Source organism: Dacryopinax primogenitus, assembly GCF_000292625.1.
Source record: "Dacryopinax primogenitus strain DJM-731 SS1 chromosome Unknown DACRYscaffold_13, whole genome shotgun sequence".
Classification (NCBI taxonomy): Eukaryota; Fungi; Basidiomycota; class Dacrymycetes; order Dacrymycetales; family Dacrymycetaceae; genus Dacryopinax; species Dacryopinax primogenitus.
Window position 1 is genome coordinate 279,381 of NW_024467210.1, and position 16,220 is coordinate 295,600.

At 52.2% G+C, this 16,220-nt stretch overlaps 7 protein-coding genes across 7 annotated transcripts in view; 4 read left to right on the forward strand and 3 right to left on the reverse strand.

Annotated features, from left to right (window-relative positions):
- Positions 1-441: 441 nt before the first annotated feature.
- DACRYDRAFT_23207 (RNA-binding domain-containing protein) lies at positions 442-1,692 on the forward strand. Its single transcript, XM_040773153.1, has 4 exons — positions 442-581; positions 634-690; positions 986-1,042; positions 1,089-1,692. Exons 1-4 carry the CDS (start codon positions 496-498, stop codon positions 1,561-1,563), a joined length of 675 nt encoding a protein of 224 aa, XP_040627132.1. The 5' UTR covers positions 442-495; the 3' UTR covers positions 1,564-1,692.
- A 251-nt stretch (positions 1,693-1,943) lies between these two features.
- DACRYDRAFT_16797 (uncharacterized protein) lies at positions 1,944-3,408 on the reverse strand (the record flags this gene model as incomplete). Its single annotated transcript, XM_040771225.1, has 3 exons — positions 1,944-2,379; positions 2,428-3,047; positions 3,097-3,408. The coding sequence occupies 3 exons, from the start codon at positions 3,406-3,408 to the stop codon at positions 1,944-1,946; spliced, it is 1,368 nt and encodes a 455-aa protein (XP_040627133.1).
- Positions 3,409-3,599: 191 nt separating this feature from the next.
- Positions 3,600-7,853, forward strand: DACRYDRAFT_23209 (uncharacterized protein). The gene is made up of 3 exons (XM_040773154.1): positions 3,600-3,759; positions 3,809-4,190; positions 4,240-7,853. Exons 1-3 carry the CDS (start codon positions 3,650-3,652, stop codon positions 4,399-4,401), a joined length of 654 nt encoding a protein of 217 aa, XP_040627134.1. The 5' UTR covers positions 3,600-3,649; the 3' UTR covers positions 4,402-7,853.
- A 212-nt stretch (positions 7,854-8,065) lies between these two features.
- Positions 8,066-8,674, forward strand: DACRYDRAFT_23210 (NADH dehydrogenase 1 alpha subcomplex subunit 6). Its single transcript, XM_040773155.1, has 3 exons — positions 8,066-8,195; positions 8,245-8,500; positions 8,554-8,674. The coding sequence occupies exons 1-3, from the start codon at positions 8,091-8,093 to the stop codon at positions 8,589-8,591; spliced, it is 399 nt and encodes a 132-aa protein (XP_040627135.1). The 5' UTR covers positions 8,066-8,090; the 3' UTR covers positions 8,592-8,674.
- A 254-nt stretch (positions 8,675-8,928) lies between these two features.
- Positions 8,929-10,397, forward strand: DACRYDRAFT_23212 (uncharacterized protein). Its single transcript, XM_040773156.1, has 6 exons — positions 8,929-9,246; positions 9,308-9,390; positions 9,448-9,588; positions 9,642-9,882; positions 9,935-10,003; positions 10,060-10,397. Exons 1-6 carry the CDS (start codon positions 8,946-8,948, stop codon positions 10,236-10,238), a joined length of 1,014 nt encoding a protein of 337 aa, XP_040627136.1. The 5' UTR covers positions 8,929-8,945; the 3' UTR covers positions 10,239-10,397.
- Positions 10,398-10,533: 136 nt separating this feature from the next.
- On the reverse strand, positions 10,534-11,421 carry DACRYDRAFT_68483 (uncharacterized protein; the record flags this gene model as incomplete). The annotated part of the gene is made up of 1 exon (XM_040775873.1): positions 10,534-11,421. A coding segment is annotated over exon 1 (756 nt), but the record flags the coding sequence as incomplete, so codon positions are not given.
- A 432-nt stretch (positions 11,422-11,853) lies between these two features.
- Positions 11,854-16,220, reverse strand: part of DACRYDRAFT_117297 (ras GEF) — a 5,110-nt gene continuing 743 nt past the window's right edge. Inside the window, exons 2-4 of the mRNA XM_040770355.1 lie at positions 12,956-16,220; positions 12,225-12,892; positions 11,854-12,173 (exon numbers count right to left, since the gene is read on the reverse strand). Of these exons, the coding sequence (XP_040627138.1) occupies positions 12,245-12,892; positions 12,956-16,207 (3,900 nt within the window). The 5' untranslated portion in view covers positions 16,208-16,220 and the 3' untranslated portion in view covers positions 11,854-12,173; positions 12,225-12,244. The remainder of the gene's footprint in view (positions 12,174-12,224; positions 12,893-12,955) is intronic.

Below are 16,220 nucleotides of genomic sequence, written 5' to 3' on the forward strand. Positions count from 1 at the left end.
TAACCGCTTCAGAGAATATGTCATCTTCGTAGGCAGAAAATCTTGAATCGAGAGCCTCCAGTTGTAAGAAAGCATTGTAAGCAAAGCCATGGATAGACTCGGGGTCGTGCCGTGACGCTTCCTGTGGGGTGAAGAGGTATGAATCCCGCTTGTTAATACGATTAGCGGCATTTTTGAAGAGTGTAGCATTGAGAGAAGCAGTTTGCTTTAGTTGTTGAGCGAGAGAAGAGGCCATGTCGCCCAAGGCTCAACGGAGAACCACAAACTTGAGAATATGCGTGCGCTTGTTAAATTTCTAAATTTTGACCCTTGGCGAACACATGTGATTCTCGATGTTTCCGCGGAGTTATTTGGAAGACAAGATTTACTTCCGGTATAAGCGCCACACCTTTCACACGCCTCTTTTCCCTTTCGACTCATCTTGACTTCGAACGTCCAAGAACAGTCCATTTCCTCCAACTCCATTGAATTATTCCTGCTTGAATAACTAAAAAAATGCCCCGTGGAATGCCTCGTATTTTGTTTGTGAGCGGTTTCTCTTCTCACACTCGCGCCAAGGACCTAGCGTACGAGTTTGAGAAGTGCGTCACGCCTATTCTGGTTTTGTTGTTTGGTGCTAACCTTATTGCACAGGTACGGCCCTCTCGTTAGGTGCGACGTCCCCGCGACGCGTAACCCAAATGCAAACCCGTGAGTATCGTGCTTGCCTACTGCTATAAGTCTTTTCCGGTAGAGCCGGTCGATTTCCCGAACATCTTTCGCTTCCCACCATATAACAACAAGAGCGAACCGCTCCTCTCTCTTCGCGATGGGCCAGTACCAGTCGAGTTTCGATCGAGTCAGTATACGTCCCTTGTGTCTTCGAGCGTTACGAGCACGAGCACGAGCGCGAGTTTAGTGTAGAATTCCCGATTCCGATTCGAGCTTGTTCCGGCCACTCAGTGTACGTGCGAGAAACTCACCGTCGATTCTCGTTGTCCGACAGGTATGCCTTCGTCGAGTTCAGGTATGAACGTGATGCCGAAGATGCTTACTACGACATGTGAGTAAGCTGAACGCTCCCCTAACAGTTCCTCACGTCCTATTAGGCATGGCGCCCGCATTGACGACCGCCGCATTACCGTCCAGTGGGCGAAGAATCCCCCTTCTGCCATTTGGCGCCTGGATGACCGTCCTCGCCGTGATCGCTCTCCCCCGCGCCGCAGGGACGATGACCGTGACCGTGATAGACGTCGTTCACGTTCGCCTCCTCGGCGCAGGGACGACGATCGCGACCGTGACCGTGACAGGCGCGACAGAGACAGGGACGATGACAGGAGGGACAGGGACAGAGATGAGAGGGACAGGGATCGCGATCGCGATCGTGATGATCGTCGCGACAGGGATAGGGATGACAGGCGGGACAGAGATCGCGATGACCGGAAGGATCGCGAAAAGGAGCCCAATGGTGACTCCCGTCGTGACGGGAAAGAGGCTGATAAAAAGCCCAACGGTGAAGTTAAGGAGGAGAGCGCTAAGCCGGACATCCGCGACAACGCCATGACCCCTCCTTACGACAACTGAATTAGGGTTTCTGCCTCAGAACTCGTGCGGTGTCCGAAAGTGCTCCTTGTTAGTTACTTGCTTGATTCTTGTTGATCCTTCTACAGTAGTTTACTCATACACGCTAGCTCGTACAACCTCGCTGAGGTCGCCGAAATTGATTGCTTCCATTGATACGATATTGCGAATTAGGGTATCCACAATTGTGTGAACGAGAAATACAACAAGGGTGGCTGGCAGGAATATTATTAGAGGATGTCGAGCTCATCTTCCGACTCCTCCCCTGTTTGTGGAACAAATATTGTGTGCCGTCGATTTCCGTGCGTTGCAAGATCGCTGGCTGCTCCTGGGATCTCGCGAGTGTTGTCCTGTCCAAGGTGTCAACGTGCGTATCGTGATTCTCAAATTGATGCTACCTTGGTGGTCCTCCTCGTACGGGTGTTCTTGTTGTATTGTCGTCTGCGCCTGATGGGGGGTTGAACAGGGTAAATCACCACTATTGGGATTGTGTTCCTCTTATGCGTTCTTGTGCCGGGCGGAGAGGGCACGGGCGGGGAGCAAAATAATCGGTCATCGCTGTCATCGTCATCCCCGATCGACCTGTTATCTAAGGAGTCAGACGAGCTGGATTCTTCTGACTCTTCGGGCGCCACGTAAGAGTCGTTAGAATCTTCATTTTCAGATTCTGTTTCGATGTGTAGTTCCGTAAAGCTTTCTATGAAATTGTCGACCGTGTCTGTAACTTCCTCTTCATCATCGGATTCGACAGCGATGACAGTCGGTTTCTTTGTTTGTCTCCCCTTCGGACTTTGAAGGGATTTACGTGGAGGTCGGATCCTAACGTAAAATCAGACCCACGCCTGGAACACAAATCTGTTTACTTACTTGGTGGGCTCAGCTTTCGAGGCTAGCCCATTTCTCCCAGGTTTTCGAGACCAGTCAGCTGATTTGGGAGCTTTCTTTGGGACAGAGGTAAACGTCCTGTGTGGGATCGACTCGTCTACCCAAGAACTTTTATGGTTGGACGTTTCGGGAGCGACGTCCCATCCGTCATCGTAATACTCTGCAGAGGGCTCGGAAATTGTATCGGACTTGTTCATTTGCGGTGATTCAGGAGCCTTGGGTAATGTGGGAGGACTGATAGATGCTGGAGAAGAAGCAGGACGTGCGACAGATCTTCTTCTATTAATCTTCTCATCAATCGACTTCATGATAGTGACTTCGTTTGATGCGCTCTCTCCTTCCGGTTCAGAAGTTGACTGCCGCTGGGGTGGTCGTGTGGTATCTTTGGTCGACATCTTGACCGTGCTTGCAGGCCTCACATCCTGCGCCATGATAGTGACTTCGCTCGGTGCGCTCTCTCCTTCCGGTTCAGAAGTTGACTGCCGCTGGGGTGGTCGTGTGGTATCTTTGGTCGGGATCTTGCCCGTGCTTGCAGGCCGCACAGCCTGCGCACGAGTAGACTTGATTGAAGAGGGAGAAGAACATTGCGCTTCTAGTTCATCCTAAGAAGTATTATGATGGTTCTGTTAAGTCTAATATGGGGTGTCGCACATTAGTCCTGTTTGTGCCCCGACGTTTTCCCCAAGGGCTATCCATCGGGTTGTCCAGCACTCCACAGCGCATCTCCTTCTCAAACTCATCATCGCAAACGCTTGGTGATGTAGAGGGCGCCGTATCCTCTTCATCATCCTCGATCGGAAATGCCGAAAGACTCAATCGCCCTGACTTCCGTCTCGCCATGAGCATGTCGAGCATTGCATTCTTCTCGAGAGGTTGAAAGATGCCACCTCGATCTCGTCGACGGGCATTCTTACGCTTATCGCGCTCTGAACGAAAGTTGCTGGCAAGCGCAGTGTTTGCCATGTTGAGTGTTGATGTTAATATGAGCAAGGAGAAGAGTAGAGGACAAGGCGCGTCTCCCTCTGACGCGTGCGATGAGCATCAGGTGCCTGCACTGGTAGATCACGTGATTCCCGGAGGCTTTCCGCTGCATTTCAGGAGTCATTAATTGTCAGGATTGACACGCAAGCCAATTTTTATTTCTCTTGTGCTCCGTTCTTCTTTCCGTTGTCGACTAGTTGTACTTGCATCGGAGCTGAATATTATGGTTCGTGGATCAGGCAAGTTCAAAACGAAACGTGGTGGCGGGCGCAACTTTTCTCGCGACCTCGAGCCACTCGACGGCGACTTCAAGAAAGCGACGCCTTCTAAGTGGTATGTCCCGTGCCATCACGCATCTGATAATGTACTCACCTTATGCTAGGTCTGCAAGAGACGGAGACGAGGACGAGGACGACGATTCTGACGATGATGATGACGAGGAGGAAGATGACGACGGAGGTGTCGCGCCCCAGCCTGGCCCGCTTGCTTCAGGCTCTGCGGAACAAGAGCTTACCCGCGCCGAGCGCCGAGCGCAGAAGAAAGCAGGAAAGCCGACCAAACCCGTAGCCAAGGCCACTGCAATTGCCGAGGGTGAGGAGGAAGAAGAGGAAGAGGAAGAAGCCGATGATTCCCTTCTTGTCAATGCAAATCGTGCTGCGGCCAAGTCCACAAAACTCGCAAATGTTGGTGCAGAGCCAGTGCAGATGAGCAGGCGGGAGAGGGAAGAGAAGGAGAAGAAGGAAGCAAAGGAGCGCTACTGGAAGGTATGGATAGTTGCCTTACAAATAGGAGCCACCACTGATGCGCATCCAGTTACACCAAGCTGGGAAGACAGATCAAGCTAAGGCTGATCTTGCCCGTCTTGCTCAGATCCGCAAGGAGCGCGAGCAAGCCGCTGCACAGAGGAAAGCGGAACAAGTTGCGAAAGATGCTGAACTTGCTGCCAAGCAAGCTGCGTCTGCGCAAAAACGTTGATGAATTGATCATACCATGCAATGTACTATGTTCTACAGTGGTACAACTACGAATGGTTGGTGTGGTTATTTCGAGGGCCATTGGAATATATTTCGATCAGTGTGCGCTTGCTGATGTTTTGCCGTTTTGTTCGGTTGTTGTGATGAAGCATTATTTCCTTCGGCGATCGGTCCGTTGACGTGCGGATCGACAGGTCTCCGTTCTAAATCTAAGTCCTCTGCATCCTCCACACTGCCTGTGTTATCCTCCACCGTTTTACTCGTTTGCTCGACATATCCATGCCAACCGAAATGAATTTGTCTTGCACGGACTATTTCTCCACTTTGCGGCGTGGCTTGGGGTCCTAACCATTCCTCGATCCAGAGCCGCAGTTGTTCGAAGTTACCACCGCGCTGATCAATGATATCATTGATAAGAGGAGGCGGCGCCCCGATATCCTCGTAGAACATTAAGGCCTGTGCCAGTGATCGACGGAGGGGCTTCACGTCTAAAGCACGCATCCAAGCAAGCGTGAGTGGAATTTCATCCAGCAGGTTTAGACGGCCCAGAAGTAATATATAGGCGGCAAACGCTTTGGCATCCGGATAGATATCCGGCCATCGAGACATGGTGGGAAGGTCACCACTCAATTGAAGATGTTGTATATTCTCTGCGACCACTTTATGGCCGGAATAGGTCCTTGATATTCTTCCAAATATAGAAAACACATTCTTGACGTCACTGACTGGGGCCTTGACTGTCCTTAGCCACGGGAAGTTGCTGAGGACGATTTCCTTGAAAATGCGTTGCGCAATACTATACGGTGGTTGGCCATCCCAGAATTGTGTCGGCATTGGTGTGAGCAGGGCATCAGCGATTTCCGTGGGCGATAATACCGGATCGGGTCGGGGCTGCGCGAATGGCAGACGCTTTCGAAACTCGGCAAATTCGCTTGTAAAGGTCGGCAACACATCAGAGAACGCAGCCGCAGTGATAAGCGTTGTTAGAGTCTCGTTTGTAGGTGACACTCCGAAATGCTGGCCCATCCCCTTCCATAACTGCCAGACAACATCAAATCGCCCTGCCCGACTGAGTCCAGTCATAAAACAGTTGAATATACCATCATCAAGCTGGATCAGCGCGGTTGATGGCCAAAGATTTTCGACGTGGGACTGGACAAATGGGTGAATTGCGATTCCTCCTATCTTGCATATCAGGCCATAGGATTCGTTGATCCGGTCAGCTGCGTTGAGGGCACGGATGAGAATAGACAGCACGCTGGCATCTACGTCCTCAAGATGGCCTTTGACTTGTTCCCACAGAGTGATTGCGGCCGCCTTCTTGCCTTTGCCGAGGAGTCGTTTCATAAGGGACACAAACGCATGCCTATTATGCCGCAGAACCTCCAAATTCTCGGGACGACGTGACTGCGGAGCAGTTGCTCTTGTGCCCAAAGGAAAAGCGAAGATACCGGAGGTGGCATTTACATCGAATGAGGAATTTCTGGCTGAGTGGAATGCCGCCAGGTTATTCAAATCGACACTCTTCTGCTTGCTCATCGTCCGCATGACAGTCGTCCAGAGGAAGCCCGATTTGTTCCAATCTGGTGTTGAAGACTTCAGCTGCCTAATGTGGTCGAGGATGTCGGGTCGATATCTCGCGGCTTCTACGTAGTGAGCTAGGGAGGTAGACAATTGAGGCCACTGGTTGAAATCCGATTCCGAAAGAGCACTGAGACGTTCAGGCAGCGATTGCTCTGCATCCGCCTGAGGCGTCCTAGGAAAAATGTCGTCAGTAATGGAGAGAACGATCTTCTCGGCCGCCTCCACATGTCCACTCTTTGCAAGAATTCGGAGAAAAAATAACAGATCTCGGGAACTGGGTTGAATCCGATCCTTCTCCATTCTTTGTGCAAGGTACTTGACAAGCTCCAAGTTCCCGAAATCGCGTCCTGCACTTGTGATCCATCTGAGTAGGAATATCGTCAGAGGAAAACCGGCCTCCTCATGCTTGCGAAGTACACGGGTGAGTTCCATAACATGGATGGGACTAGGGGGGAGTTGCCGCAATGCCTCGACGATGAGAAAGAACTTCATCTGCGTATACGCCACGGCACGGGGAAGTCCGTTTGCCAACGCTCGCTCCAAAATGTCGCTTTGCGCGGGATCCTCTTCTCCTGTGATGCTATCTCTGTTCCTCCGAGGCTCTATAAGATCACCTTGAAATATCTTGGGATCATCGGTTTTGAGGAATGATTCGCATCCTGCGGTTTCATGAGCGGATCCTCCTTCATTTCTAAGATGGTCCAATTCGTCCAGCTCGTCAAAAGTCGTTGATGGTTCTGAGGCTGCGATATTGGTCGATTCCACCTGGGACTGAGTTGGATGCATGAGCACGAGAGTTATGCAATCGTGAAGGAGGGGAGTGAGCCCGGAGCTGCAAACATTGCGCAGGACAATGAGGCTGAACTTCCATCGTTCCGAAGGAAAGACGTTAGGATTCGTAAGAGCGCTGACGGCAAGCCGCAAACCGGCAGCAACATCGTTTGCGGTGTGCATTCGGTACAGCAGCAACAGATGGAGTAACCACCCAGGGGGTGGACAGATGTTCTGCTGCTGTCCGTAATAGAGCTTTTGTTGGACATTCAAGTCCGGAAAGAGGTGGGAAAGTGCATCAAGAAGGGTTCGCGAAGCAAGAGCGTTCCTCCATCGTAGTAGATCGGTAAAACTGCAGCCGTACGCCTTGATTCCTTGTTCCCAGAGATCGTGATTGGATATATGTAGCCATAGGGTCGCCACATCGTAGAGCTCTGGAGCACCTTCCCTCGTTTTTCCAGAAGCCAGCAGAGCATTGGCAGAAGATACGATGACATCCTTCACTTGAGTGAAATGGAGTCCGCGCGAACGAGGTGGTCTCTTGGCATGCTTCTCGAAATTGTGACTTCGTTCTCTCACGTGCTCGAGGAACGTTCGTCCGTGGGGAGATGCAGACATGTACAAGAGATCTTGCCTTCTTTCGAGGGGTTTCGGCTCCCGACAAGGGGAGAGAGCAGGTTGTGGATCTTCCTGCGGGCTTTGGCGAGTAGACTCGAAAGGAATCGTAGTGGAGGACTCGGCTTCGGCATCTTCGAGCTCATTGAATCGTCTCGGGACGAGTTTTCGAAGAGCATCGCGCCAAGCTTGTTGTTTGAGCGACGCATTGTCGGAGGATGTTACCCCCGACTGCCCATCCCTGTCTGTTGATACAGATGCGTCTTCGGTCGATTCAGACATTGAACTCTGTTTATGTTCCTCTGCAACTTCTCCCGATAGAAACAAATCAATCGCTTTCTTGGGATCGGGAGAACCATTGGCGTGTGGGTACGACGAGAGCGGTCGGAAAGCTCGTCTGCATATTGGCTTCGTGTTGTTCGCAAGGCAAAATTGATTGTGGTGAGGGATGCATCGGCGAGATGCTGACAAGCGGTGCATTCGTAGTATGGCATCATCCCTCAGTGCGCTAGCAGAGAACATCCATTAGCGTAAGATTACTATTCGAATATGTTTACTCACGATGAAATGTATCGTGCATTAATGCAAGTTGTGAAGTTGACTGTCCTTCGCAGTCGGGAAATTTAGGACCCTTCTGTGCGGGATCATTCTGACCCCAAGTGTACTGCAAGTCCAAGCTTGTGCAAGTCGCCCTCATTACCCTCTTCGTCGACGTCCGCAATGACGACCATCCCAGCGCGTCTCGCAAAACGAGCAGTCACACATGTGTCTGTTGCTGCTGCGCGTCCAGACGTACTAGCTCTGTACCGGGACTTCTATCGTGCGGTAAGGATGGTTTTTTGATCGCTCCTCGGAGTTGCTGATCAGTCTCCAGGCCCCAGAGATCTGCGATCTCTACGCGATTGATATCCCTCCTTCTCTCGTCCGTGCCCGCTTCAGACAGGAATTTGAGAGGAACAAACACATTTCCGATGTCAAGGTCCTCGATGTGCTTCTTCTCAAGGGACGACAAGAATATCAGGAGATCATGAATACTTGGAAGATGAGGGCGCAGTTGCTGGCACTCATCATGGCTCCGATAGAGAGACAAGGGGAGCATCCAACAGGTTTCTTGGATGCATTTTATTCTGGTGCGTATCTGTTTCGTTGACAGGTTTCGCCATCGCTGATTATCGTTGTGCAGGCAAGGACGCTCTCGCCGTCGCGCCCTTGTCACCATGATTCATAACATTTCAAAAGCAATCACCCAAACGTTTAGATGATGCAAATTGTCTATTGTATAAATGTAATAAACTGCTGAACAACCCTTGTTCGTGTGATATCTGTGGCTACGGGAGGCTATCAATACTTTCTCCCAGCGGAAGTTGGATGTTTGTGCTGTTTACTGGTTGAGATGCGGTTTTATATACTGAAGCGTATTTCCTTCATAATCCTATAGCAAGATATAACAAAGTGTTATAAACTTGACTTGACAATAGCGGTGCCAGCGGTCCGCCTGTTCTGGGGTCCTTATTCCCCATAACTGCGCCACTCTGCGCCGTTCATTGCGGTGACTAGCGCTGTGTTCTGACGACCATGTCCAACTTGCTTCGGTCGACACTCCAGAACAATGCAAAGCAGCAGCACGCACGAAACCTCGCTCCGGGGTTCACAATAAGAAAGAAGGAGTCACATACACCTCACAAGAACGGCGCTTCAAGACCAGGATCATCGGTGTCATCGCCGTCGTCGGGGGCAGCAACTCCGAAGTCGAGCGCACCGTGGCCACCAACATCATCTGCACCCAGCGCAGCGAACTCGGTAGCATCATCAGCATATTCCAGCGATGCTGAGGATGGTGGCGTGCAGAAGAAGAAGAAGCAGAGGTTAAAGCAAGGTTCGCTCACTTGAGCGCCCACCTGGTTGTCATTACCGTGCTGACCGGGATTGATCATAAGATGTTGTGTTCTCTCAGCCTGCAGACACAGGAACCGGATCACATATCAACACTCAACTTGTATATGCTGTCCGAGCGCTGAAAGTACGTGTGGCGCTTGTGTATTCTGCGTCCTCCGTGCCGACGTATATGCTCCTACAGGACCATGGTAATCCCATCCGTCTCGAGGATCTATCAATCCAATTAGGAATACCTCTTGACAGCAATGCCGAACTGTATGATATGTTCCTGCAACATGATCGCGTCATTCATGACACAAAAACGAACACCTATTCGTACAAGGTTCGCTTCATGCCCTTGTGTGGGTCGAGGCCTGGAGAGTGACAGTAATACAGCCCGACTTCAATATTCGCAATAAGGAGCAGCTATTAACCGAGATCACACGTCACTACAAGCGCGGAGGGGGCATGTCTGTCAAGGTCATTCGTGAATCCTGGCCGTCTGCCATACCAGCAATCGAGGAGCTTGCCGCAAGAGGTGATGTCATCGTCACCCGGACGGCGAAGGACAACACACCTAGAATTGTCTTCTTCAATGAAGTACCATTGGAACAGGGTGGGGGGCAGATCGACAAGGGTGAGCAGTGCCTTGTGTATGTAATTTGCGATCGTGCTGACACTCAGACCAGAGTTCCAAGAGATATGGAACTCGCAGAAGGTGCCGGATGAGGACATCATCATGTCAGATCTGCAGAGCTGTGAGCGGCCCTTCACACACGAGCATCATAATTTTAATTCTGATCCACTTGTTCAGTCGGTCAACAGACCGCTTCAGTCGAGATGACTCCTAAGTTTTCGGGTGGAATACGGAAGAAGGGTAGGAAAGGCGCTGCCAAGCCCAATCGTCGAATCAAGATCACAAATACCCATCTCAACAAGATCGCCGGAATCGACCTTACGAAAGATTATGTACCCACCACCGCTCAAAAGTGATTTCTCGACGACATTGTACGATAAAGGAGCTGGTCGTTCTTGCTTTTCCTCCCTTTCTTCTTGTTTCTCTCTAGATGCGTGCACCTATCTCTTCATCCATTGCATCCATTACTTCAGTTAGGTCATCGCATTTTCATCAGCATCAACCACACAAACCCGCATATCATCCAATCATAACATGCAATATCATTCTTGTTTTCTGCAAACAAAGGCGTGAAGATCTGTCATGGAATATGTACACGGATACAGTGTACATGTTTCGTGCATCGTCCCGTCGTTAGTCTACGTCTCAAACTTCAGTAAAGATACGGCACCCTCCTTTACCCCATCGCATCATGACAGCCCTTCCACTAGTCGTAGGTTGGCTGAAAGCGACATGACCCGCCCTAGGATCTAGTTCACAACCATACACCGTTCGACGGCAGGCGGCGTCCAGCAGCACTGTTGCAATGCCCTTCTTTCGATGCTGCGCCGAAGTCCAAAGTCGAGATACGCCCAGCGGAGTCGGTAAGGGTGTGGGATCACAGTACAAGCCGCCGGACTCATCGCTATCGATCATAATTGTCCTACCTTCGGTTGTTCTGTTGTCCTCGATGATGTCTGAGCGTGTAACTACGCGCATGGCGGTGTCTATTCGCTGGGCAAGGACGCAGCCCACGACCTTCTCCTTCTTTGATGTCCCAGAAGGTAGGACAAAAATGAAGATTTTTGACGAGGCGAGTGCAGTATCCGAGAGCGAAGGCGCCGACAGTTCGGTGTTGATCGTTTCGAGCAGTGTGTTGAGTTTGCTCTTCACTTTCCCAGAACAACTACCTTCAAACGCAAGCACGCGTCCTTTCGTCTTCGTCTTCCCTTTTCCAACCATAACACCCTCCTCGATCACCTCCACGCCCTTGCTCACTTCTTCCCCCCTACTCCACTCGATCCCAGCCACGACGCGCGCATGATGTCGCTTGTGCAGGTCCTCGTCTTCGGGGGCTCCGATGGTATAGCTGAGATTACACACTTGACAAGTGCGCACAATAGGCCTCGAGGAAAGAGCAAGATGCATCTGAACGAGGGTAGGATCGTGTGCCTCTGCTTTCGGTTTGGAATCGTTCCCTGGCCTGGGTCTCTTTGCAGGACGGGTGGTCACTGAGGTGGAAAAGAACGAATCAAGGGTTCGGCGTTGTGTTGGGGTATCATCGTCCAACACAGAAGTCTTTCGCTTAGTGCCAGTCTTGATGAATAGATTAGATTGTTTGATATCATATGAAATGGAGAGATCGCTCGCTAGATTCTCCTTTCCATGTCGTTGTGGGCTGGACGGGGCAGGTGAGCTCGCTGTCCATGATACTGTTGATCTTGGTGATGATGGTATGAAGATCTTGAGACGGTTTGAAGATCCGTAGGTCCGCTTTATGGGTTTGGGATTTCGCAGAGAAGAGGGAGTCATCGTGTAACACAAGTAGGTAAGAAAGGGAATTAAAACGCGTGCGTAAATGAAAAGCGCGTCTACGCGACGCATCACGTGATCTCTTCTCTCGGTTCCGGTCAAGTTCCGACCGTCCTGCACACAAGACTGATCACTTTGGATCTTCCATGAGAAGACAAACCTCCTTTGTTGCTCAGATGTGAAAGTAATGCATTGTAACCGAAAGTGATACACTCAAACCGTCATGAAGTCGTTAACCTACAGAGAAGAAAAGCCGCCAACTAGGAGAAAGAGATGAACCCCCTACCAACGGAGTACAACACGAGACCAGGAAAATGTCTTATAGAAACAGTAGTGGTCGTGCAAGTGCAAAAGAGTGACTAGGGTCAGTTGCGTTATTTTTTGTGCTCGTTAGCCAACTGAAATCTGATCACTGAGGACTCCGGGATAAAAGTGGCGTGCATGTTCGGGGCTGAGTCGTTAATGGATGAGTCCGTTCGTAAATTGGTATATGATACGAGCTGCGTCACTTGGTCAGACAAGCAGATAGAAGCCAGGGACAAATTTCTCACAAAGAAGCTGAAGCGTGGTTCTATTCCGCCATAAGCCTTCCGTTCACCTCTTCGGATGACAGCCTTCTGATCGACATGCAGGACTTCCACAGCGCATGGTTGATCTCAGGGAAACGCATGTTCACAGTGAGATGTTGGCCAGCGACGAAGTTGCGGACAACATCAGCAATCTTACGCGCTTTTTCGACATTGATGAGTGGCTCCAAAGGGAGAGATTCTGGCAGGGGCTGCAGAGCAGCAAACCGATCAGGATTCTTGCAAGGATAGAACAGGTTTGCACCAATATTGTACCGTTGGCCATTTGGCGGGTCAGTCGGGTCGATATAGTCCGGCAGGCGCGAGAGGTTCTGCATCTGGGAGATATAGACGCCAAGGAACGGAACGCATGTTGTCGCCGAGTTGCGGACCTTCCCATTAGCAGTAAGCGCTGCCCTCACCGAGGTCGGTGCGACTCCATTCGTGGGTTCATCGATGAGGCGCAAGACTGACGCGCGGATAAACTTGAAATTATCCTCAGGACTGCAGAACTCTCGCAGTCCAGTGTAAATCTTCATCTCCCAGGCACCAACTCGGACCCACAGCTTACGCATGGCAATAGCTGTCTCTGGACTGCGGAGGCCAGCAACAATCGGCACGACGGTGGCAAAGCTGTTCATCCTGTAGGCTTTCTATTCACAAGGATAGTTGTGTTAGAACCATATCACGCACAGAATCATGAAACAGGGACGTACATAGGCGATACGAATGAGTTTATTCACCAGTTCCACTCGCCTGGTTGGATGGGTGAGCAGGATCTCATGCGCAATCCAGTGCACCATAAGGTTGAAACGAGCCTTAATAGCCGCGATATCGCTCAGCTTGCGGATAGAACCCTCGGCGATGCGCATGGTCGGTTGGTCAGGGCTGGTGGCCGAGTGGCGCTGATTCCTCATTTTTCGGTGCTTTTGCTGCAGCTCATATCGAACTACCGCGCGGTTCTTGATAAATGATACCCAATCCAGGACATCTGGCTCCGTCTGTATGCGGCCATACCATTCCAGATGCAGTATTTCCTCAAAACGAATGGCGAGCATCATCTCACAATCAATCAAACAGAACGCCTCGGCAAGCTCGGTCGAGCCATGCATCAATATGAGCGAGACGTGATCCATCTTGTACGACGGTGGGGGTGGGATGACCGGTAAGGGCGATACACTCCCAATGCTAGAGGCATGCGGTCTTGCAGGCGCAGCACTAGCAGGAGGTAGCCGGACAGCCTTCTCCGAGTTGGCTGGCGTGACACTAATAGTGTTCCGAGCGCTCGGTGCGCTCCCCATACTGCTGCACTCTATGGAAGCTCGATCCTTCGCAAGCTTCTCATCCAGCATGCCCTGGGCGATCACAGCGGCCTCCTCAATAAACTCGCCAGCACGCTTCCACCTCTGAGCCTGCCTGCTCTCATCAATCTGCCCCTCGAGCTTGGCGAGAGCAGCAGCGGCATCACCCACTTCGCCCTCCTCTTCATCGCTCTCTAGGTATGCACCAATAAGGTCAAGCTGCCATATCGCGAGAGGTCCTTCCAGCAAAACGTTTCGAGGACCGAGCTCACGTTCTCGCTCGCGGATCCCAGGGAATGTGGCGCTAATGACGGAGTCTCGATCGTCGTAGGAACGAATGCCAAGGGAAGAAACAGATGCGGTCGATATCGGTCGTTCGTCCATTTCCCGCCGTAGGGGAAGCCGACGGGGCAGACGCTTCGGCTGCCTGTGAACAGGCGCTTCATTCTCGTCCGAGGAATCAACGTCCAGGTCTGAATCCCAGTCATCGAGCGCAACAACATGCGGATGCTGATTCCCTCCCGCCAAGTGGCCCCCGGCGCCGCTCTCCAAACTGGTCACGCTCTCCTGCTGCCATCCATTGTTGATGCTGAGGTTGGAGAAAGTCTCGCTGGCCTCGGCGTTGGCCTCGCCGTCACAGTCCTGCTGCATCCGTTTCTCCCACATGCCACTACTCTCTACAGGCTCGCTACTCGTAGGACTAGCGGGAGTCAAGGAAGGAGTATAGTCCTCGCTAGTCCTATCCCCCGCCGGCCTCACTTCAGCATGCACCGTCTCGTCATTCTGCACCGGTAGTTCCTCAACCGGTTCCCTTTCGAGTTCCTTCTCAGGAGGCGCATCTTCGTGCATGATCGGGGGTTGGGCATAGGCCTCCGAAACGACCGAAACGATAACAGGAGGGCTGAACTGGACTGGGGGGAAAGCGACCTCCTTCACTGGTACGGGAGGGGGTGGGGGGCTGTCCGCTCGCCCAGCCATCAAAGCAGCACTAACAAGTCCAGGAGTGTCCTCCAAGAACGCCTTTGCCGCTTCAGATCCCGTGCAAGCGACACCGACCGCGCTCACAGGGCTAGACTTGCCAGCAACTGCGCGCTTCAGCTTGCCCATCGCTCTGCTCAGCGCGTTTCGCGTACCGGTACCTTGATGTGTCGGGCTAACAGGCACGAGCTGGCTCATCTCCGAATCATCGTCAAGGTCCAGACCGAGCGCCATGGGGACACCGTTAGCAGCAGGGGGGGCAGCGACAGCCGTGCTGTTGGGGATGAGCAGAGGGACCTGAGCAGGGGGTATGACGGGTGCGACAAAGTCTGCCAAACCGCGGATGCTCTCCCTGCGCTGCGACGAAGGATTAGGCTTGCCGTACGTTGCCAGATGCGCATATTCTTCTGCAGCCGAGCGGCCGGCAAGACGGTCGTAGTCTACTGATGGCCGGGGGGAGAGGTCAGAAAGGTCGATATCCTCCGTATTCTGTTCCTCTGGTGGGACAGGGTTGGCGTTATGCCGAACAGGCGGAAGAGGAGCAGCAGAAGGTGCGATAGGCAAGTCTTTCAGACCAAGCTCGAACTCAGTCTGAACATCCCGGTTATACGCGTCCTTGCATTCCCGCACGATCCGCTTCAGTCGCCGAACAAGCTTGAGCACATCGTCCCTTGCCTGAATCTCCGGTTCGCGCTCCATACAGTTCATCCAGCCGACTAGAACATCACGTGCCTCCTTGTTGTGTACAAAGTCGACACGGAAAAAGACTTGCAGCCAACAGCGCATGACGAGCATCGTCCGCAGGCGTACGATCTTGCGTACAACTTCTTGTCGCTTGATCTCGGTGGGGTGATAGTCTGCGGGAGGTTGCTGAAGAGTCCACATAAAGCGCATGATGAGCAATCGTGCGAGCGCTGCAGGAGGGAGAAACGGTCGATAGGAGATAAGGGTGTCGAGGAGGATGTCATAGTCCAAGCTCGAGGTGAGCTGGGCGATCCAGCGCTCAAGGGTGCATGCAAGTAGGTTTCGCCTGACCGGGCCTTGAGTAGGTGTCGGAGGTTGTACGTTTATGAACGCACTTTGCCTGGGAGGGCCTGTTGGGACGACCGGCGGGGTGGGAGTGGACCAGAGGATAAACCTCGGGTCATCGGGTGGCAAAGGGTTGACCGCGTCGCCGTTCTCGAACGGGACGGGCGATGTACGATTGCTCGGGGAGGACAGTGCGGAGCCATCGAACGTCTGGAGGACGTCGAAGACGAGAGCATGATATGAAGCGATGAAGCTGTTCTTCGTTGGTGGGGTGATCTCGAGTGTCGGAGAGTGTATGGCGCCTGGAGGGGTGATGGCGGTAGGTGTATGCTCCAAGTCCGGAGATTGGGGATCAACCCTAGCAGTAAGGACACTATCGAAGCTATGGCTTCCACGCAACGCGGGCCCCCCATCGACTGATAGCGTACCCTCCGCGAGTTGCTGCAGACATAGAATATGCGCGTGATCGAGTTCTAAAGAGCTCCGGTCTTCAGAGAAAGGCTCTATCGGCTCCCAGCGACCATCTAATCGGCTTCGCGGAGAGAGCGCGACTAGTTCTGCCACACCCTGTGGGGGAGCAGAGGACGCTGTGCGCCCGTCACTGTACCCCACACGGCCTGCTCTTGCGCGTACACTAGGCGGTGGCGTTGGCATTCCCATCAAGTCTAGAAAG